At 40.1% G+C, this 23,693-nt stretch overlaps 1 protein-coding gene across 4 annotated transcripts in view; it reads left to right on the plus strand.

Annotated features, from left to right (window-relative positions):
• The window catches only part of JADE3 (jade family PHD finger 3), a 165,126-nt gene that overhangs the window by 127,134 nt on the left and 14,299 nt on the right, over nucleotides 1-23,693 (plus strand). For all 4 annotated transcript variants that reach the window (XM_068532884.1, XM_068532885.1, XM_068532883.1 and 1 more), the window contains 4 exons: nucleotides 5,640-5,830; nucleotides 9,019-9,230; nucleotides 14,194-14,361; nucleotides 16,793-16,909. In XM_068532884.1, coding sequence (XP_068388985.1) covers nucleotides 5,640-5,830; nucleotides 9,019-9,230; nucleotides 14,194-14,361; nucleotides 16,793-16,909 — 688 coding nt within the window. The remainder of the gene's footprint in view (nucleotides 1-5,639; nucleotides 5,831-9,018; nucleotides 9,231-14,193; nucleotides 14,362-16,792; nucleotides 16,910-23,693) is intronic.

Here is a 23,693-nt window from a genome sequence, read left to right on the forward strand (position 1 = left end):
TGATTTGTAAAAGTGTATTATACATTGTTGATAAACACGTTTTTCAGTCTCGGAGGTTAATGGCTTTTGTGTCTTATTTAAAATATCTTTGTATATCCCGAGGTCATAAAGATATTCCCCTTTGTTTTCTTCCAGAAGCTTAATAAATGTATTAGTTTAAATCAAGAACATTTATAGTCTACCTTGTCCCACATAGAATTTGAGGCAATTAAGATGAATAATTAAGCAAAATAGTCTTCCTTTTAGAAAAAGATAAATCTTGAAAAAAAATAGATATTCTATAATTACCTCATAAGCCATGCACCAAAAAGTGCAGCATATTTAATCTCATAGTCTCTGAAGAATTCATATGCATGTCTTGTCCTTTTCGGTTGGGTTCATTTCAGTTGGAAGCAGGCCTCTGATAGCAGTTCTCAAATTTTTAGCTTCAATTAATATTTAGAGTTCCACTTTTTTCCTCAAATACTTTGTTGTTGTTGGCTTTTTAAAACTCCATATGGTAGAAAAATTAAAATATGCAAATGTGTGTAGTTATTAACTTTATTCCACATGCATTATTTGGAATCATAAGCATTTGGAAGAATGCTTAGGAGGAAATATTCAATCTAAAATTATAGGGTGGACTATGCCTCTATATATATTTATATGTATTCTTATGAATACATTTATGTTTATGAATCCTTGTACATACATAGTAACCCTAGAAGCTCCAGAAGAAACAATTTTCATTATTTTATGATGACACATATATCTATTTCTTTCTCTCTTTTTTATTTTTAATTAATTAATTTCTTTCTTTATTTTTGGCTGCGTTGGGTCTTCATTGCTGCACGTGGGCTTTCTCTAGTTGCAGAGAGCCGGAGCGACTCTTCATTGCGGTGCGCAGGCTTCGCATTGTGGTGGCTTCACTTTGTTGCGGACCACAGGCTCTAGGCACACGGGCTTCAGTAGCTGTGGCACACGGGCTCAGTAGTTGTGGCTCACAGGCTCTAGAGGCAGGTTCAGTAAATGTGGCGCACGGGCTTAGTTGCTTCACGGCATGTGGGATCTTCCCGGACCAGGGCTTGAACCCGTGTCCCCTGCATTGGCAGGTGGATTCTTAACCACTGCGCCACCAGGGAAGTCCCTTTCTCTCTTTTTTATTATAATTTTTTAACATCTTCATTGGAGTATAATTGCTTTACAGTGGTCTGTTAGTTTCTGCTTTATAACAGAGTGAATCAGCTATACAAATACATATATCCCCATATCCTCTCTCTCTTGCGTCTCCCTCCCACCCTCCCTATCCCATCCCTCCAGATGGTCACAAAGCACCGAGCTGATCTCCCTGTGCTATGCAGCTGCTTCCCACTAGCTATCTGTTTTACATTTGGTAGTATACATAAGTCCATGCCACTCTCTCACTTTGTCCCAGCTTACCCTTCCACCTCCCCATGTCCTCAAGTCCATTCTCTACGTCTGCATCTTTATTCCGGTCCTGCCCCTAGGTTCTTCAGAACTTTTTTTTTTTTTTTTTTTTTAGATTCCATATATATGTGTTAGCATACAGTATTTGTTTTTCTCTTTCTGACTTACTTCACTCTGTATGACAGACTCTAGGTCCATCCACCTCACTACGAGTAACTCAATTTCGTTTCTTTTTATGGCTGAGTAATAGCCCATTGTATATATGTGCCACATCTTTTTCCATTCATCTCTCGATGGACACTTAGGTTGCTTCCATGTCCTGGCTATTGTAAATAATGCTGCAATGAACATTTTGGTACATGACTCTTTTTGAATTATGGTTTTCTCAGGGTATGTGCCCAGTAGTGGGATTGCTGGGTCGTATGGTAGTTCTATTTTTAGTTTTTTAAGGAACCTCCATACTGTTCTCCATAATGGCTGTATCCATTTACATTCCCACCAACAGTGCAAGAGGGTTCCCTTTTCTCCACACCCTCTCCAGCATTTATTGTTTGTAGATTTTTTGATGATGGCCATTCTGACTGGTGTGAGGTGATACCTCACTGGAGTTTTGATTTGCATTTCTCTAATGATTAGTGATGTTGAGCATTCTTTCATGTGTTTGTTGGCAATCTGTATATCTTCTTTGGAGAAATGACTGTTTAGGTCTTCTGCCCATTTTTGGATTGGCTTGTTTGTTTTTTTTTGATATTGAGCTGCATGAGCTGCTTGTATATTTTGGAGATTAATCCTTTGTCAGTTGCTTCATTTGCAAATATTTTCTCCCATTCTGAGGGTTGTCTTTTCGTCTTGTTTATGGTTTCCTTTGCTGTGCAGAAGCTTTGAAGTTTCATTAGGTCCCATTTGTTTATTTTTGCTTTTATTTCCATTTCTCTAGGAGGTGGGTCAAAAAGGATCTTGCTGTGATCTGTGTCATAGAGTGTTCTGCCTATGTTTTCCTCTAAGAGTTTGATAGTGTCTGGCCTTACATTTAGGTCTTTAATCCATTTTGAGTTTATTTTTGTGTATGGTGTTAGGGAGTGTTCTAATTTCATTCTTTTACATGTAGCTGTCCAGTTTTCCCAGCACCACTTATTGAAGAGGTTGTCTTTTCTCCACTGTATATTCTTGCCTCCTTTATCAAAGATAAGGTGACCATATGTGCATGGGTTTATCTCTGGGCTTTCTGTCCTGTTCCATTGATCTGTATTTCTGTTTTTGTGCCAGTGCCATACTGTCTTGATTACTGTAGCTTTGTAGTATAGTCTGAAGTCTGGAAGCCTGATTCCTCCAGCTCCGTTTTTCTTTCTCAAGATTGCTTTGGCTGTTCGGGGTCTTTTGTGTTTCCATACAAATTGTGAAATATTTTGTTCTAGTTCTGTGAAAAATGCCAGTGGTAGTTTGATAGGGATTGCATTGAATCTGTAGATTGCTTTGGGTGGTATAGTCATTTTCACAATGTTGATTCTTCCAATCCAAGAACATGGTATATCTCTCCATCTGTTTGTATCATCTTTAGTTCCTTTCATCCACGTCTTATAGTTTTCTGCATACAGGTCTTTTGTCTCCTTAGGTAGGTTTATTCCTAGGTATTTTATTCTTTTTGTTGCAGTGGTAAATGGGAGTGTTTCCTTAATTTCTTTCTCAGATTTTTCATCATTAGTGTATAGGAATGCGAGAGATTTCTGTGCATTAATTTTGTATCCTGCAACTTTATCACATTCATTGATTAGCTCTAGTCGTTTTCTGGTAGAGTCTTTAGGATTCTCTGTGTATAGTATCATGTCATCTGCAAACAGTGACAGCTTTCCTTTTTCTTTTCTGATTTGGATTCCTTTTATTTCTTTTTCTTCCCTGATTGCTGTGGCTGAAACTTCCAAAACTATGTTGAAAAATAGTGGTGAGAGTGGGCACCTTGTCTTGTTCCTGATCTTAGTGGAAATGGTTTCAGGTTTTCACCATTGAGAACGATGTTGGCTGTGGGTTTGTCATATATGGCCTTTATTGTGTTGAGGTAAGTTCCCTCTATGCCTACTTTTTGGAGGGTTTTTATCATAAATGGGTGTTGAATTTTGTCGAAAGCTTTTTCTGCATCTGTTGAGATGATCATATGGTTTTTATCCTTCGATTTGTTAATATGGTGTATCACATTGATTGATTTGCGTATATTGAAGAATCCTTGCATTCCTGGGATAAACCCCACTTGATCATGGTATATGACCCTTTTAATGTGCTGTTGGATTCTGTTTGCTAGTATTTTGTTGAGGATTTTTGCATCTCTGTTCATTAGTGATATTGACCTTTAGTTTTCTTTCTTTGTGACATCTTTGTCTGGTTTTGGTATCAGGGTGATGGTGGCCTCATGTAATGAGTTTGGGAGTGTTCCTGCCTCTGCTATATTTTGGAAGAGTTTGAGAAGGATAGGTGTTAGCTCTTCTCTAAATGTTTGACAGAATTCGCCTGTGATGCCATCTCGTCCTGGGCTTTTGTTTGTTGGAAGAGTGTTAATCACAGTTTCAATTTCAGTGCTTGTGATTGGTCTGTTCATATTTTCTCTTTCTTCCTGGTTCAGTCTCAGAAGGTTGTGCTTTTCTAAGAATGTGTCCATTTCTTCCAGGTTGTCCATTTTATTGGCATATACTTGCTTGTAGTAATCTCTCATGATCCTTTGTATTTCTGCAGTGTCAGTTGCTACTTCTCCTTTTTCATTTCTAATTCTACTGATTTGAGTCCTCTCCCTTTTTTCTTGATGAGTCTGGCTAATGGTTTATCAGTTTTGTTTATCTTCTCAAAGAACCAGCTTTTAGTTTTATTGATCTTAGCTATTGTTTCCTTCATTTCTTTTTCATTTATTTCTGATCTGATCTTTATGATGTCTTTCCTTCTGCTAACTTTGGGGGTTTTTTGTTCTTCTTTCTCTAATTGCTTTAGGTGTAAGGTTAGGTTGTTTATTTGAGATGTTTCTTGTTTCTTGAGGTAGGATTGTATTGCTGTAAACTTCCATCTTAGAACTGCTTTTGCTGCATTCCATAGGTTTTGGGTTGTCGTGTTTTCATTGTCATTTGTTTCTAGGTATTCTTTGATTACCCCCTTTCTCTCTTTTTTAGATGGCCTACCCTGTTGTTTAAAATTTCCAGGGACTGATAATTCAGATTTCCTCTTGGTTACATTTTCTGATGCTTCATGTAGTATCTAGAACATTCATTGTAGAACGAGTCATTGGTATGAGAAATTTCTGTTTCTTCCCTTGCTTGGTTTCCTTGCCTTGGGCTCTTAAGTGTCAGGAGGGGTTTGGGGAAATAATGGGTTTGCTCAGGCCTGGTAGATAATTTGGTGGAAGAACGGGAATCTTTCATCCCATCGTGTTATCCTGACTCAGACTTATAGTCACTATCATTTATGGTTGGGAAATGCCTTAAGTTTGTATAAATCCATGGCCTCTTGGCTTTAACTCATCTACATAAATAGTAAAAATAATAAGAGATATAAAAATAACACTGGCATTATTGATCATCTGTTTTTTACTATACACTTTACTAAGCACTTTATGTATTTTATTTCATATAATCGTCATAACCCTGTAAGTTTGATACTATTATATCATAATTTATGATTATCGTCCTTACTTTTTAGCTAAGAAAACTGAACTTTGTAGAAATTAAGTAATTGCCCAAGATCACCATGCGAGTGAGTGGCAGTAAAAAACAGGTTTGTGTGAGTCTATAGCCTATGCTCTTTACCACCATCCAGTATGGCCTCCATGGCAGAAAATCATGAGTTTAGCTAAAATATATCTTTGGTATGTAATCTGGCTGTGCCTTTGTACAGGTATAACCCCTCCTGCTGGTTCCCCTTCTAAATAAATATGGTGGCCATGGCACCAAGAACGCACAATGCAACATTTTATTAGAAGGAATGGTAGTAGGGGCCTAGGAGCCAAAAGGGTAAATGAAACATTTTATTAGCAGTCAGAGTGTTCACAGCAAATAACAAAGCTGGATTTGTAGAACCATTTGCTTTCTAGAAAGGGATCTGTCATGCCTCTCAGTTGGCAGAGCAGGGGATTTCCCCAGGGTGGTAAGGGAGGACATTCAGCTCCACTGTATGGCCTGAGTGCTGTTGGGCCCATCCAGTCAGTGCCTGGAATCTGTCATTTGTTGATTGTTATCAGTGCCTTTCTTTTGCTTTTCTAGGATTGTAGCTGACAAGGTAAAGGAGGTCCTATTTATCCGACCCCGGAAGTACATCCACTGCTCCAGCCCAGAGACCGCAGAGCCTGGCTACATCAACATCATGGAGCTGGCGGCATCTGTGTGCCGCTATGACCTAGATGACATGGACATCTTCTGGCTCCAGGAACTCAATGAAAACCTCACAGAAATGGGTAAGTTGTTTCCTCACAAGTAACTTGTTCCTTGACTTGATTTGTGATTTTTTTAAAAAGTTGTCAGGACCATTTTAACTTGCTTTCATTTTGTGGCTTCCTTTCTTTTCTGGGCTCTTCATTTATTTTTCTCTTTAATCTTAATCTTAATGAGGCATTTCCTGAAATGCATAAATATATTGAAGTAGAGCAGTAATATTTAAATCTGACCTTGTCTTTCCTTGTTCATGGTGAATATCACAGATCAGGGACGGCATGTAGGTTTCACGAGGCCGTTTCCCAGTTGTGAGTGTGAGATTGGTCATGGCTGATTGGACTTCTGGTTGAGAAGGATTCTGAGACTGGTTCCTCGTTCGGCCCTGAAAAGTACCATGATCAGTGAGCAGGGCCAAGGGTAGTGGCACCTTGACATCTCCACCTGATGGAGAGAAACTGCAACTTCAGCATTAGGCAGCAGCACTGCAACTGACAGGTTGATGTGACCAGGATGCCTTAATGCAGGACTTGTATTTTGCTGCCTGGAAGAAGAATGGCAGGCCTAGGGCAAAACATCCCCAAAGCAGTTCTTAGCTACCTCCAGTGAGTTCTAGAGTTGTCATGCTACTCTCAAAAAATAGAATAAAATGAAGCAAAAACAAGCAAATAAAAAACCTCGTAGTAAACACAGTAGTAATTTTAAAGTAAACGTGTGCCGTACGGTACCATACCGGCAATGCTCGGAAATCCTAGGCTGAAAGGAAACTCACCTTATACTTACACACAGTTCCTTTTGACCTGTCTTCAGCCTAAACAGTGTTTAGGTCCAAGTGGTCCTGTGAAACTGGGTGGTTTTTAACTCTCTGTATGAGATATGGTAAAGGATACATTTGATTTTGTTTTTGTTTGAATCACATTTGTTCATTGTTAGTACAACAAGGATCAGTGGTTTTCCTTTTCTTCCCTTTTTTTCTTTCTTTCTTTCTTTTGAGGTTGGTATCTGAATGCATGTGAATACAAAATTAAAATTATACTAAATCCAGTTTGGCATGATGGTGATAGTTATTCTGCCAGTAACCAATACTAACTCCTTGCTTTTTAAAACATTTTGTTTTATGTCTTCTCTTGTTCTGCCTTCTAAGAGGAAAGAGAGGGGTCAAAAAAATTTAGGGTGGGAACCACAAAGAGAAGGGAATAAAAGACTGACAGAAAGGGAAAATGAGAGTATGAGGGCATAATCAAGTGGATCGATGGCTCAATGTACAGTTGCGTTTATGAACCATACAGCATCCATATACACTATAGTGACTACAGTGCTGCCTTCAACATGACACTGCCTTATAACCAAGTCCCTTTGGTATTTTGCAGTTAATTCCCTTTGGATGAGTTTTTTTAAAATAAGCTTTCAAAAAATTTTTTGAAATAGTTTTAGCTTTCAAGAAAAGTTGCATTTTTAATACTGTTACCATATACGCCTCACGCAGTTTGTTTCGCCTCATGTTAACATCTCACTTTACCATGATACATTTGTCAAAGCTAAGAAACCAGCACAGGTACAGTACTATTAGCTAAGTTCCAGACTTTATTGGAATTTCACCAGTTTTTCCACTAATGACCTTTTTCTGTTCCAGGATCCCATCCAGGATACCACATTGCATTTAGGCTTGGATGAGTTTTAAAAAGAGGATTGCCTTATCTCCAGCATTCCTTTTGAGTGAATGATACTGTAGTAAGGTTCTAAGAGCTTAAAATAAACTTTCAAAAACAATATTAACTTAAGCATGTTTTTTATTCAGATTAAGGAATTCTAAAAGTTGAGTGCTTACTGCATACCAGTCACTATACTAAGCAATGTATGAACATGATCTCATCTCTGCCTCACAAGAAATCAATGAGTTTGGTATTATTATCCTTATTTTTATAGATAAGGAAGCTAAGCCCTAAAGAGGGTAAATAACTTGTCAAAGCTTATATAACCAATGTGAGGTCAAATTGGAATTTGAATCCAAGTGCTCTTGTAACCAGACACTATACTCCTTCACTCCAGGAAAAAAAAAAGTGTAATTTGTCTTGGCTGGAAAAATTAAACATACTACCTGAGTAGTTTTCGGTTTCATAAGTAGCTACAACATTGAAAAGGTAGTTTATGCGGAATTCCAAAGTTCCTTAGGATCTTATATTGCAGATGAAGTGGTGTATTTGGATAAATTTGTTTTGGATCACTTTGAGAAGTACTCCTGAGTTTATAAGCTGTTAGAATAAATATATGTGTGCTCTCACAAAATCATCAGTCCCCCTAAGAAGAAAAATGTTTAGTTATTACCAATAGCCATCATATGAATCTTTTAGTTGAGTTATTATGTATAGAAGGCTAAGAAAAATTAAAAGTATAGAAGGAAAAGGAATCAAGAGGCAAAAAAGGTAATTTCAGAATTTGCAGTTAGACCTTTATGAATGCTAATGTTTATTTTATATTATAGTTTGTCATTAGAAAATATTATTGGATTTTCTAAAAGTCAGGTTTGAAAAACAAATAACAAATATTTCATATGTATAATCACATATACAGTACCTAGAATTTTCCTTTATGGCTTAATACCTTTTTGTATGAAAATTTCCTTGTTGTAACCATTAGATGTGCTCATTGGAACTAATTTGCTAAGAATGAATTGTTATTTATATCCAAATAGTTATATGATTCTAATTATTTTATTATACTATAAAGTGTTCAATATTACAAAGTCCAATGAAAGTCCTCCCTCAGTGGGAATAAGAGAAAACAGATTCAGGGGAGTTCCCTGGTTGCCTAGTGGTTAGGATTCCGGGCTTTCCAGGTTCAATCCCTGGTCAGGGAACTGAGATCCTACAAGCCGCATGGCACAGCCACAAAAAGAGAGAGAGAGAGAGAGAAAACAGATCTAGGAGGAGACTGGCTAGGATTTGGACAGAAAATTGAAAGGGTCAGTATATATAACTTACAAAGAATATGGTGAAATGTATTTCTCCTTTCATGTGTCAAACACTAATATGTGATGATAGGTAAATTTTAGAATAGCTCTAGTAAAAGATTCTTTAAAATCTGGTAGTTTTAGATCAGGGAAGAGATGGTTTTATCCTTTAGAATCTCCCCACCCCTGCACCGGGCTCACAGTAGGTGATTTGGGAATGACAGCTGACTGATGGGTTGATTGATTGTTTGTATTTCTGTGCAGGTTGTGGGCCAGTTGATGAGAATCTTATGGAAAAGACAGTAGAAGTCCTGGAACGCCATTGCCATGAAAATATGAACCATGCTATTGAGACAGAGGAAGGGCTAGGCATAGAGTATGATGAAGATGTGATCTGTGATGTGTGCCGGTCTCCAGACAGTGAAGAAGGGAATGATATGGTGTTCTGTGATAAGTGTAACATCTGTGTGCATCAGGTTAGTGAGAGTGGAGACCGCCACCTCCCCACGGTCAGCCTTTCTGAAGTTCAGTGATCATCTCCAGCACCCATATCTGGGTAGCAGCTTGCATTTAAGGGTGAAAATAAAGATTTGGCCTGGCTGTTCTCCAGTAATTCCTTTAGAAATAATACTCCTTATGATCCCCAAGGTGACTTATTAACTTTACTCCAGGGGGCTAAACCCAGGTCTTTATTGTGTATCTTCATGCCCATGCCATTGAGATTGCCTTGTTCGATACTTTTACAGTCCCCTGGGGAGTCTCCTTGCTGCCTGCCTGGGAGTCTCTCCTCTGCCTTGGAGTCCCTGTTATATCATCAGGTTACACCCATGGTCAGTAACCTTGGGGAGTTTACACTTCCTACAGCTGGAAGTCGGGACTCCTCATCCTGGCACCCAGAGCTCTCCCCTGTCTCCCAAATATACCACTCCCAGGAAACTAGGTCTACTCCACTTTTAAACATCATAGAATTTTAGGATTGTAAAAAACCGTCCCACTCCTTAATTTTACAGATAATACCAGGAGAGGTGAAGTGACTTTACCCAACCTCTTACAGCTAGTTGTCACTCTTTCTCTACCACACTACTTTTTTTAATTAATAGTAATGATGATGGTGATATCCACATTCTTTTCAGCTCTTTCCCTTTTTTCCCCCACAAGCCCTATGCTCTAGCAAAATAAGGTGACTCAGTGGGGCAGTGATGAATATTCCTGATGCTGTCCTGTCTCCATGTTTCAGCCACACCAATTTAAAATGCCTTCTCCCACCTCCGGCTAACAAAACTTTACATACCTTTCAAGACCTAGTTTGAATCCTTTCTTGAACTCCCTTACCCTAAGTGGTTTTTCACTCTTCTGAACCTGTTGTGTATTTCATTCATTTCATTAATTTATCTAGCAAATAGGTATGCAACACCATCCATGTGCCAGGACTGTGCTGCATGCTGAAGATACAGTGATGAAGAGGCAGACATGGTCTTTGCCCCCAGGGAGATCAGAATCTGGTGTAGGGTCTACAAGGAAACTGCCCATTTAGCATAGTATGCCAAGTGTTTTTGTAGATTGAAGTCCATGCTGCTGTGGAAGTGCATGGGAGGGATGGGGGTGGGGGATAACATCCAGAAGGTGGCATCCAAGCTGAATCTTAATGGCCAAAGGGAAATGCCAGAAAAAAACAGCAGCGTGTGTTCAGGCAGAGAGGAGAACATGTTCAGGTGGGGTAGTGAGAGTAGGCAAAGTATGTTAGAGGCAACTCTGAGCTGTTCAGAACTGTGGAGAGTGGTGGGGTCGAGTAGGGAATGCATGGAGAGTGAGGGTAGAGAGGGATACAAGAGACACATGTGAAGGGCCTTCTCTGACAAACTAAGGAACTTCGGTTTTGTCCTGTCAACCCTGAAGGATATGATTTGTAATTTAGAAGGATCATCCTGACTACAAAATTATTAAAATGATTAGATAACACAGGAGATAGAGAGAAACCAGGACTTAAGACTTTATTTTAGTTCCATGGGCCACCTAACCTAACCCTCTGTATTAAAAGGTACTCAGAATATTCTGTGATCAATTGGGTCTCTTTCTTCCTTTTACTTGTATCCTTTTAGAGTGAATTTTGAAAATTTATCTTCACTCTACCAGTTATTGGCATTTATGTCTCACCTTTAGTGAGAGAGAAAATCTTTACTACTTAAGTACAAACTTAAATATCTGACAGTACAGGTCCACAGTCCCTTCTATGCATTTCCAAAATTTTAAAGCTCTGAAAACTACAAGTTTTTACTTAAGTTTGGCACCAAAACTGATTTGAGGGCAGTAGCAGAACTCACCCCATATGAGGCTATTTGTAGTCTTTATTTCATTTTGTGAAAATACTCATATATTTTGTTAGAGAAATGTTAATGTATTTGATTATATGGCACTGCCCTGGTCCCATTAGGGGGTTAGGTAATATGCCATGTCTATACTGTACCACTTTTCTAAGATATGCACAATTCTGAATTTCCTGATGTTTCTTACCCTAGTTTTCAGATAAATGATGGTGGATCTTTAGTAGAATTGAAGGTAATAGTACTGAGGTCATCTGTATATATTTTCTGTATTTGTCCTTCACAGTTGGGACAAAATATTAATGAATTACTTCCAGGTTCTTTAACTAACAAAATGAAATGTAGCATAATAATTCTCCTTAAAGGTATTTTGCTTTGAAAACATATCCAGTAATGACTATAAATGGTGCCCTTTCCTCACGTAGAAAGAAATGACAATAACACCTGACCAGGCCTTGCAGAATATAAGCTGGTATGTATTAAAGCTGGATGTTGATGCCACATAAAGTTTCATGTAAAAGAGAATTCTTCCGAAGTGAGTAGGTTCACTTGAATTCTAAAGAGATACTTAGGTTAGAGCTCCCTCTGTTGACTGAAAAGTGACTTAAATGATTTGGAAGATTTGGTTTACTCAACAGAATTGGGGACATGTTGACAATTAAATTCATTAAATATAATTTTTCTTCTTTACTGCCACCATATTATATCAACTGTTTGTTCCTCTGTGACTATAATACACTTATGGTCAGTACTTTAGAAGAGAGGTTTATTTTACATCAGTAGATGTTGGATTTTAACAATTAATTTAAATTTTTTTCATTAAAAAGTGTGAAAATTGGGACCATTCCAAGGCCCTTAATGTATTCCATTTTCTGCTTCTTAGCCCAAGCATTGAACACTCAAACTGAGGCCTAAATTCATTTGCCTGAAGGTACATGCTCATAGTTTTTATACCTGTCATATATATAATGTTTAGCACTAAATTTATTAACCCCTTGAAATTATATGTAAAACATATGTTCGTGCATGTGTGCAGTTTTTTAAAAAAATACAGTCCAACCTTCGTCATTTTGTGGTCTAGAAAAAGTTGAGAGCCACTACAATGAAATACAAGCTTCTATGATCCTATGACCAGGAATAAGTCTACACAAGAGCTCAGTAAATGATTTTCTACCCAATAAAATGGCCAGGTGATAAAGGGTATTCCTAGAACCAGCTTCTGGTTTTTCTTCTGCTGGTCTGAAAGAGGCTCTGTTTTAGGGAGAAAGCTTGCTTTCATTTCCTTGCAGACTTTCTGGATCTCAGAGAAAGAAAAAGCTTTGAAGGTTAGGGACCTTATAAAATGATGCCCTGCTTTTGTGACAGCAGCCTAGTTGGAATCCAGCTTCAGTTGTTGAGTGAAATTTATTTGTTCTACCAAACCACCTACTCAAGCTCAGCGTAGAGAACCTTCCAGATAAATTGATGGTAAAGGACCTACCCCCAGTGACCTTACAGTATCACTGAGGAGATGAAACATAACACGATGTCGACTAAGTACCTGGAGAGGGAAACGACGTTGAGTGGAGGGTGGGAGTCAGGAAGTGGAGCAGACACAGGGGCTACGGTGATCTGAGAATTGAGGTGAAGAACAGCAGGCTTTTTCTTTGAAGGGCCAGATAGTAAATATTTTAGACTTTGAGGACCACATATAGTCCCTGTTACATATTCTTCTTTCTTTTAACATCCCTTTAAAAATATGGAAACCATTCTTAGCTTGTTGGCCTTACAAAACAGGCCTCAAGAAGTAGGCCTCTGGTTTTAGATGGGGTTGAGGGTGGGAGCAGAAGGGGTTTTTAGAGGGTTTATTGCTGTGCAATGGTATGAAGTCTTTGTTTTAGTAAGAAGAATATGACAGCCAAAATAGAAGAAGGATTGAAGGTATGAAGGGAGAGGAAGAGAATTTAGAAATAAATCAATCCAGGCATGACGTGAATGAGGACTTGGATGGAGCAGTTGTGGTGGGGATGGAGAGGAAGGTCAGAGTCTAGTGACCACTCCGTGGGGATTAGCAGCAAGCCCAAGGGACAGTAGATGAAGGAAAGTGGATAATAAGAGTCAAGGAATTTGGATCTGGAAGCTGCGAAGCATGGTGGTGATATGGATAGAGAGAGTTTGCAAAGGGGGCCAGTTGCGGGGGTAACATGATGGTGACTGTTGGAACTGGAATCTGAGCTGTGGGTGAACGTTCTGGGGCAGGCACAGACTTTGAAGCTGCGGTGGTGAATCAGTCAGTAGTGAAGGTATGCTAGGCCACATGGGGAGCCAGGTGGCCCCCAGCTATAGTCTCTAATGGTGAGAGTAGAGCAGTAAGGGGGGAAGGATGGGCGAAATTAGAGTTAGTGAAACGGAAATCTAAACTATTTTACAAACTAATCTCCCTCCTCCCACCTCCAATAGTAATTCATTTATTTATTTGTCCGACTTCATTCTGTAAGGAATTTGAAGTAGCTTCAAGGACTCATTATGGACTATTGTGATTTAGTCTAATATTCTGTTCAATTCAGGATCCATTCATAAGTCCCTTTTTCTTCAACTCAAGCAAGTAACTGCTACAATTTCCTGAGAGTGCTTTTCATGCAGCAGGCACTGTTAGGCTCTTTAACATTAGCTCATTTGCTCCTCAGAAGTTTCATTCTGCTTATTTCTTAACACTTTTTTCTTGATCACAGCAGTGCATGACATGTAGAAGTTGTTCAGTGAGTACATGACTGACTAATTATAATACATAATCATTGAGAAAGCTTTAGAAAACGGAGGCAAAAAAGAAAAAAATATGTAATCACAAAACTCAGGTAACAGTTGGGCTAACCTTTACGTGTATTTCCTTCTAGTCTTATTCTATCGTCCTTAAAGTTGATTCTCATAGACAGACATGCTGACCTTAAAACAGATGCTAGAAGTTGCTTTTTTTTTTTTTTTGAGTGTTTTAAAATTACTAAATCCTGGATATGAGCTCGTTTGGCCTTATTTGCCTCTTTCTCCTAAAAGTGGAGGGTACTCTGACTGTGTACCGGAGCAGACATTGACCCCGTGAGAAGACGCTAACCATCACCCCCTCTCCTCCTCGTGCCTCCAGGCCTGCTACGGCATCCTCAAGGTCCCAGAAGGCAGCTGGCTGTGTCGCTCCTGTGTCCTGGGCATTCATCCACAATGTCTGTTATGTCCAAAGAAAGGTGGAGCCATGAAGACCACCAGGACGGGGACTAAATGGGCTCATGTCAGCTGTGCCCTGTGGATTCCAGAGGTAAGAATTCATCCAGGTCTGTGAGGCCATTTGCTCTCCCACAACGTTCAGACTCAGGCTTCATGGAGATGCCTCGTGCCTGCCCAGGCTTCTGAGGTGACAATGGTTCCACTTGACCTCCCTCACATCCTTCTTTTGCAAGTGGGCATGTGAGCCCATGCTAATTAATTTATAGGTGGTACTACCAGTGGTATTGGATAAATTTGGATGAGAGGAGAGGGTAGGAGCAGCAGATTTTTTAAAGGTAAAACCTACCTTAAAAATACCAAATCTTAAGTGTAGAGTTTCATAAGTTTTTACACGTGTATGTATCTGTCACCACAACCCAGACCAAGACATCAGACATCCCAGAAGTAGACATAGAGCATCCCAGAAGGATCCCTCACACCCACTTTCCAGTCCTTATCTGGGTCCCTATTACCCAAGAGTAACTACCATTTTGATTTCTATCAGTATAGTTTCGTTTTGTCTAAAAATGGAATCATACAGTATGCACTCTTTTCTGTCTGGCTAGCAGTCTATATTATAGTGTGTGTCAACATTCATGCCTTTCTATTGCTGAGTAGTATTCCATTTTTTAAGAGTTTCTTTATTCAGAATGCCACCCCTCACTATTTAATCTGGTCCTTCAGTTGCTGTTATTTCCTGAGGGCTTCCAGACATTACTTCTAACTTTTTATGGCTGCCCTTTTTATTTTTATTTATTTATTTATTTATTTATTTTTAATTTATTTTATTTATTTTTGGCTGTGTTGGGTCTTTATTGTTGCGCGTGGGCTTTCTCTAGCTGCAGAGAGCGGGGGGCTACTCTTCGTTGCAATGCGTAGGCTTCCCGTTGTGGTGGCTTCTCTTGTTGTGGAGCACGGGCTCTAGGCGCGTGGGCTTCAGTAGTTGTGGCTCGCGGGCTCTAGAGCACAGGCTCAATAGTCGGGGCCCACGGGCTTAGTTGCTCCACGGCATGTGGGATCTTCCCGGACCAGGGCTCGAACCTGAGTCTCCTGCATTGGCAGGCGGATTCTTAACCACTGCACCACCAGGGAAGCCCTATGCCTGCCCTTTTTTAAAAAAAACAAAATCTGTTTGGACATCTCATTCACATTCTCTCTCCCCAACCCCTATCCAAGCCAGCAAATTTCTTAGCACTTTAACTGCAGAACAAGAGAGACTGCAGAATTCAGTTTATGGGGAGCTGATGATACTGTATCAGAAATTCATTCTCCTTTAAAACTTACCTGGCTTTATTCTTGTTAACGTCCAATCTGTCTAGCAGTCGAGCTCACAAAGTTAAACTGAAAGTTCTAGGTACATACTATGGTATTCTTATGGATATAGAAGTCAGTTTGTTTTTTTAATTTGAGTAGTGGTTTCTTTTTCTTACTAAGAACATCCAGCTAATAGACATGTGAAATGAACTCTGAGGTTTCTGGCCTGAGAGTCACTAATTTCTAGCAGCAAATTCCCCAGCTAATAAAGCAGGCTCTTTCAAAATATTAAAAGTCTGGAACATGACTCAGGAAGAGTTCTTTAAAAGTAAAAGAAGCTTTCTCACCTATTGACATTTTCTTATGGTTTCTAGTACCTGATTTCTAGTACTTTTGGGGCTGTTCTAGATGTCTCTGATCTTTATCCTGTTGGTTTCTCGATGTGGGTGGAACTTGTACTAGTTTAACTGTCCTTACTCAACAGTCCTTCACTTTTCAAAGTCGTTTCTCTCTTAGAAACTCATGTATGTATTTTTAAAGAAAAGAAAAAGAAAACACTTTTTACCAGAAGTTGCTTGACCCCTTATTTTCACACGGAAAAACGTTCTGTGTTTTTAAAAAGCATCTCTTTCAGCACTCTCTCAAAGACTAATTTCACTTTAAAGCTACTTTGACTGAGAGAATAGAGTAAGCTGGTGACAGTTAACGTGATTTTAAAGACTGGTTTTAAAATGTTATCCTCATCTTTTCTACTTATGTGCTGCAATCTCTTCATTACACAGATTGCTGCTACTTTCCAACGATACTATGTCACTGCCGCTGTTTTTCGTCATTCATTATTAAATGAAAAAAACACAAGGCAGGTGGCACCATCTCAAACACGCGAGAGGTGCTAGATTTTGTGAATCTTAATTCCTTTCCTTAGTAGCTTTCTTTGGTTCCTAAGTAAAGTGTAGATAGCTTTGATTCATTAAGGTGACCATGCCTAGTCTCTACTCCTGCCCTCTCATCCTATATAGGAATCATTTATATTACTGGAAATGATTGAAGCCCTGAGCAGTGACTAGAGATGGGTTTTATTTATTCTAAGTTCCATAGTAACCTTAGGAGACATGGCTCACCTCATTGTTTTGATGTTCTGAGCTTCTTGTAACATCATTTATGGTTTGTGAAAGGTACTTCTGGAATGCCTTGGTGCCTTCTGCCTTATGGTGGTGTTTTATTTGTAGGTCAGCATTGCTTGTCCTGAGAGGATGGAACCAATCACGAAGGTCTCCCATATTCCGCCCAGTCGGTGGGCCTTAGTCTGCAACCTGTGCAAGTTGAAGACAGGGGCTTGTATTCAGGTAAGTCCCAATGAGAAGTGGTGGAGTGGGCTAACACCAAATTGGCCAGACTCACCCTCCCAGTGAGAGCATCCTGCTAATTGAAAGGTTACTCAACAGGCTTCCCACTCACTCCTAGAGCTCTGCTACTGTACAGACCATTTCTGGAACCCCTTTTTTGGATGTTGCCTCTGGACCCTTCAGCTTATTCTTTTCAATAGCCATAGTGGTGGTTAATTTCCATCCTTCTCTCTCAGATCTGATGAATTAGGTGAGTTCTGAAGCTAGATGATCCTGGGTGGAAACAAGCCATAACTTCTAAACAACCAGGCCCATGTTCTTGTGTGGCTCACCCATTGTAGATGGATGACTTGGGTTCCAGGATGATTTGACAGATGACCCTGTTGCTGGACTAAGTGCAACTCATTTGACAGGGAAAGATGCATCTGAATGGATAAATTCTGGTTGATAGGTTTGAAAGTCATTCTCATAGGCATATTTGTTGCATATGGTAGTGCAAGTAGAGTTTTCTGAGACATCTGAGGCATAGAAATTCAGCTGCTTGAAGTAGAAGTCGTAGCTGGTGCACCCAAAAGCAACATTGGAGGTGGGGAGGATGGGGCTGGGAGAGGCCAGTCACCGCCAGAAAAGGCAGAAAGGTTGACCCTTCATAATCTAGTTTTCCAGAATGGCATCTCACCTTTTATTCCAAATGTAATAAGGTGGATTTCCTGGTGAGAGGGGCGGAAGGGCTGGCCTTCCACTTCCCAGACCTCTTGCATAGTATACAGTCTGGTTGGAGTTAGGTTTGCATGTTCACCTTCACAGAAAGGGGGCCATATGATGTCATAGCTTAGGGACAGTGGCTCTAGGTGTTTCGTGAGGTTCCTTGCTATCTGGCTCATCTTGCAGATTTCTTGCTCTAGACCTGGGATCAGCCACTCCTCCAAGTAACCCTGGTTCTTTTACTGGGAAATGGTATTTAAAGAATACAATCTGGGGCTTCCCTGGTGGCGCAGTGGTTGAGAATCTGCCTGCCAATGCAGGGGACACGGGTTCGAACCCTGGTCTGGGAAGATCCCACATGCCGCGGAGCAACTAGGCCCGTGAGCCACAATTACTGAGCCTGCGCGTCTGGAGCCCGTGCTCCGCAACAAGAGAGGCCGCGGTATTGAGAGGCCCCGCGCACCGCGATGAAGAGTGGCCCCCGCTCGCCACAACTAGAGAAAGCCCTCGCACAGAAATGAAGACCCAACACAGCCATAAATAAATAAAATAAATAAAATAGTGTTTAAAAAAAAAAAAAAAAAGAATACAATCTGGACCCCAAAAACACTTTTAGTTTTTAAACTCGTTTTTACATTTGACAGAATCGGATACTTTGTCTTGCTTTTTAAAAAAATTGTTTTCCTGCTGATTTTATTTATTTGAACTGTAGCACTTTAGCAATTATAAGGGGGAACATTTTTAAGGAAAACTATTCCCATGGGGTCTACTGCCTTAACAAATTGCCTGTTTATGCTCTTCTAAGTTCTCTCCTGATTGCGCCCCGCATGTGAGCCCCTTGAGGGCCAAGGTTATGTATCATTCTTCCCCTAGCACAAAAGAGTGCCTGCCCCTTGTCAGTGCTCAATTAGTGTTTATTGAATAAATATATCTGTATTTAATTGTATCATAGATTAGTTTGTAATATGCATTCTCCCCACTAAAAAATAAAATATTTCCCATCTTTTCATAATTATCATTTAGTCATTTTATAATAGCACAATGAATTTCTGTCTGTTAATTTACTTATTTTCCTTACTGTGGTACCTGCATTTTCCCCCATTTTTGCTGTTTTAAAGGATGATTTTTTTTACAACAGTTAGTAATTGGCAGCATGACTGTGGTGAGAGAAAAAACGCCCCATATTGCCACATTCTGTCCTCTATTGTAGTTATTTATCTATGAGTCTTAGCTTCCCTAGTAGGCTGCAAGCTCAAACTGTTTCATCCTTAGATCCTCCAAACCCCCGACATGGCCGATGGACAACAAATATTAGATTGATAGATGGATAGTGGATGAACAGATGGATGGAAGAAACATTCTGGAGTGGGTTTTTTTATTGCAGGGCAGTGGTTTTGTTTTTATTACTTAGAGTTTAGATTCTGCATTTTGTAAAGGTCTTTCCAAATTAAGACTCTTAAAAAAATTTTTTTTTACTGAGTAAATTAGAGATTTAATGAAGCTCCAGTGAAGTCTTAGTTTCTCTCAATCTTAACAGATCCAACACCTTTTTATAACAAATATTTTGTAATGCATCTATACTACCTTTACTTTAGTAATACCTCTACTTAGTAAACTATGAGTTTACTAAATGAAAATCGTGGCTTAAAATATGGTTGTTAAAATACAGGTATATAATTGCTAATTCTTAGTTTTCTTGCTGAGGTAATAAAAGGAAATACATTAATGATTTTACTTGTTTCAGCATTCCCTATCCAGTTCCTCTGTTGCATGTAGGTTCATGAACCAGCAATAAGTTCTAAGCAAAGGATAATCAGGCTTCAAAATTCTGACTGTGGTGTTTCCAGCAAGTAGTGTTAAGCAATGAGAAAATTCAGTAACACTTTTCATCACTCTGATGGCTTTGTTCGGGTGGGCTTCTCTGAATGGCCCAACCTAGAAATGGTTCTTTTTCTGGCCATCTCCGTTTTCTGCATAATGACCCTCCTTGGGAATTTAGCCATCATTATCTTGTCATGCCTTGATGCCAGACTCCACACCCCCATGTATTTCTTTCTGTCTAATCTCTCTTTTTTGGACCTTTGCTATACTACTTCCCCTGTCCCCCAAATGCTAGTCAACATCCAAAGCCACTGGAGAAATATCAGCTACCTAGGATGCATAGCTTAACTTTTCATATTCCTTAGTTTAGGATCCACTGAATGTGTACTTCTTTCAGTAATGGCCTTTGATTGTTATGTAGCTGTCTGCCAGCCTCTCCATTACACAGTTATCATGCACTCTTAGCTATGCCAACAACTGGCAGCAGTGGCTTGGGTGACAGGTTTCAGCAACTCTTTGGTGCAAATAGTGTTGACTTTCTTGTTACCTCACTGTGGTCCATATCAGGTGGAGAATTTCTTCTGTGAGGTACCTGCCATGGTTCAATTATCATGTGTTGATACATGGATCAATGAAGTGGAGATGTATGCTGCTGTGGTGGTCATAAAAGTCTCTTAAAATTTTGATTATAAGGAATTTCACTTATTCAACAAATATTTGAGTGCCTAATTGTGTGCCAGGCACTGTTCTAGGCACTTCGGATTTATCAGTGGACCAACAAAGAACTTTGCACCATGGAACTTACATTTTGGTTTGGGAGAAATCGGTGATAAGCAATAGATACTAAATATCGCATTAGAAGGTGGTAAGTGCTATGGAAAGGAAAAATGTGGAGTATGGTAAGAAGATGGGGATTGTGGGGCAGGAGGCATACATTGCAAGTTTAAATAGAGTGGTAAGAGTAGGACTCACCGTAGCTGTGGCATCTGAGCAAAGACTCGAAGGTGAGAGAAGACAATGCAGATATTTGGGGTAAAAATGTTCCAGGCAGAGGGATCAGCCAGTGCAAAGGCCCAGAGATAGGAGTGTGTTTGGCTTGTCCGAGAGATAGGAAAGAGGCCAATGAGAATGGAATGGAGTGTGTGGGAAGAGAAGATCAGAGAGATTACACAGGGACCTGATTGGTTAGGGCAGGGGTTGGCAATTTTTTCTATACAGGGCCAGATAGTAAATATTTTAGGCTTTGGAGGCCATATGGTCTCTGTCACGACTACTCAGTTCTGCCTTTGTAGCACAAAGGCGGCCATAGACGATACTTAAAGCTTTACTGGAATATAGCCATGCTCATATGCTTATTTATGGACTCAATTTATTTTATATGTCATAAAATATTGTTTTTCTTTTGATTGTTTTCCACCATTTAAAAAACGTAAAAACCATTTTTAGCTCCCATTCTTAACTCATGGGCCACATAAAAACAGGTATCTGGCTGCATTTGGTCTGTGGGCCATAGTTTGCAAGCCCATGGTGAAGGGTTTCCAGGGCCCTTATAAGATCTTTTGTTTTGGCACTTCCCTGGTGGTCCAGTGGTTAAGACTCCACGCTTCCAATGCAGAGGGCACTGGTTCGATCCCTGGTCAGAGAACTAAGAGCCCAGATGCCACATGGCGTGGCCAAAAGATTTAAAAAAAAAAAAAGATCTTTTGTTTTTGCTTAGAGTTTAAAGGGGGAGCCATTAGCAGGTTTTGAGCAGATAAGTAAAATGATTTGATTTATATTTTTAAGGGATCACTCTATGGAATCATGTCTAAGATTTGCTTCAAAATAATCTGGAGGGCAGGGTACTATGGGGGTTAAAGATGAATCAAGATGGGTCATACATTAATAATTATTGAGTCTGTATAATGGGTATATAGGGTTTAATATAGTATTCTCTATGCTATTATGTAGGTTTTTCCATAGTAGAAGGTTAAAAACAAAAATAGGCACTCTGGCTGCTTATTTGGAGCAGACCGTGAGGAGGGAAGGTTAGGAACGAGAAAAGCAATTAGGAGGCTATTACGGTAATCCTTGAGAGATGGCAGTGGTGGCTTTGTCTGGAGTGGTAACCCTGGAGGTGGTGAAAAGTGATTGGGTTCTGGAAGAATATTGAAAGTAGAGCCAAGAGGATTAACTGTGGATCAGGTATGAGGTGTGAGAGAAAGACAGGAGTTGGGGATGCTTCCAGGTTTTGGCCTGAACAGGGAGAAGGGTAAAGTTGCCATAAACTGAATGGAAAAATCTACAAGTAGAAGAGATGTGGGCGGAAAGATCATCATGAGTTCAGTTTTAGACATTTAAGTTTGAGATGTCTACCAGATATCCTAGTGGAAATATTAAACCGACAGTTGTCTATGCGAGTTTGGAGTTTGGGAGGAAGTTTTGGACTGAAGACATAAATTTGGGAGTCACTGTCATGTAGGTATCTTTAGCCTGCACTGGGTAAGATCACTGAGTGAGGGAGTGTAGATAGAGAGGAAAACAGTACCAAGCACTGGGCCTTGCAGCATTCCAGTGTTAAGTAGTCAGGAGTGTAGGGAGAGATAGCAGAGGAGACTGAGAAGTCACCAGGGAGACAGGAGGAAAACCAAGAGAGCATAGTAGCCTAGAAATCAAGGAAAGAAAGCGTTTCAAGGAGAGGGGAAAGATCAGTGATGTAAACATACTGCTGGAGTAAGATGAGGACTACAAATTGACCCCTGAATTTAGCAATGTGATTACTGGTAATCTGGATGAGCCGTTTAGGTGGAGTGATGATGGCAAAAGCTACATTGCCAAGGGTCAGGGCAAAGAAATGGAGTAGGAACAGTCCAGAAAAGTGAGGGAAAGAAGTCCGCTCTTTAAGATGGAAGAAATAACAAGTATGTACAGTCAGCCCTCTGTATCCGCAGGTTCTACATCTGAAGATTCAACCAATTGCAGATTGAAAATATTTGGAAAAAAATTCCAGAAAGTTCCAAAAAGCAAAACTTGAATTTGCCTTGCACAGGCAACTATTACATAGCATTTGTGTTGTATTAGGTTTTATAAATAACCTAGAGATGATTTAAAGTACGGGAGGATGTGCACGTAGGTTACATGCAAATACTATGCCATTTTATATAAGGGATTTGAGCATCTGTGGATTTTGGTATCCACAGGAAGTCTGGAGCCAGTCCCCCGAGGATACTGAGAGTCTATTGTATGTATACTTGTTAACATATAGAACATAACAGTATGCATGCAAAGAGAGTGACCCATGGAGAGGAAAAACTGCTGGAGCGAGGTTTTTCAGTAGGTGAGAGAGGGTGGGGTAAAGAGGGTGAGAGAAGGGCAGCTTCAGGTAAGAGCACAGATTGTTCTTCCCCGGTAACAGGCTTGAAGGCAGTGTGTAGGTGCAGTATTAGATAGGTGTGCTGCTGGGAATCTGCAGAGCACTCTTTTTTTTTTTTTTTTTAACAGATTCCTGGTGCCTCCTACTCTGCCATCTTCCCAGAATCCTCGCTCTTATTGTTTTGTTTTATTTTTTTTTATTTTTAAAAATTTATTTATTTTATTTTATTTTTTTAATTTTTGGCTGCGTTGGGTCTTTGTTGCTGCACGTGGGCTTTTCTCTAGTTGTGGCGAGCAAGGGCTACTCTTTGTTGCGGTGCGCGGGCTTCTCATTGCGGTGGCTTCTCTTGTTGCGGAGCACAGGCTCTAGGCCCGTGGGCTCCAGTAATTGTGGCCCATGGGCTCAGTAGTTGTGGCTCGTGGGCTCTAGAGCGCAGGCTCAGTAGTTGTGGCGCACGGGCTTAGTTGCTCCGCGGCATGTGAGATCTTCCTGGACCAGGGCTCGAACCCACGTCCCCTGCATTGGCAGGTGGATTCTTAACCACTGTGCCACCAGGGAAGCCCTATTTATTTATTTATTTAGGCCGCGCCACGTCTTAGTTGCAGCACATGGGATCTTCATTGCGGCATGTGGACTTCTTAATTGTGGCATGTGAACTCTTAGTTGCGGCATGCGGACTTCTTAGTTGCGGCATGTGAACTCTTAGTTGTGGCATGCATGCGAGATCTAGTTCTCCAACCAGGGATCGAACCCGGGCCCCCTGCATTGGGAGCGTGGAGTCTTACCCACTAGACCACCAGGAAGTCCCCAGAGTGCTCTTTTTGATTGTTGTAATTTCCCTCAGTGAGATAGGAAACAGGATCATCAGCTGACAGTGAGGATGTGGGTGAAGTCTCAAGGTTTGGG

The sequence above is a fragment of the Eschrichtius robustus genome, chromosome X, assembly GCF_028021215.1.
Source record: "Eschrichtius robustus isolate mEscRob2 chromosome X, mEscRob2.pri, whole genome shotgun sequence".
Classification (NCBI taxonomy): Eukaryota; Metazoa; Chordata; class Mammalia; order Artiodactyla; family Eschrichtiidae; genus Eschrichtius; species Eschrichtius robustus.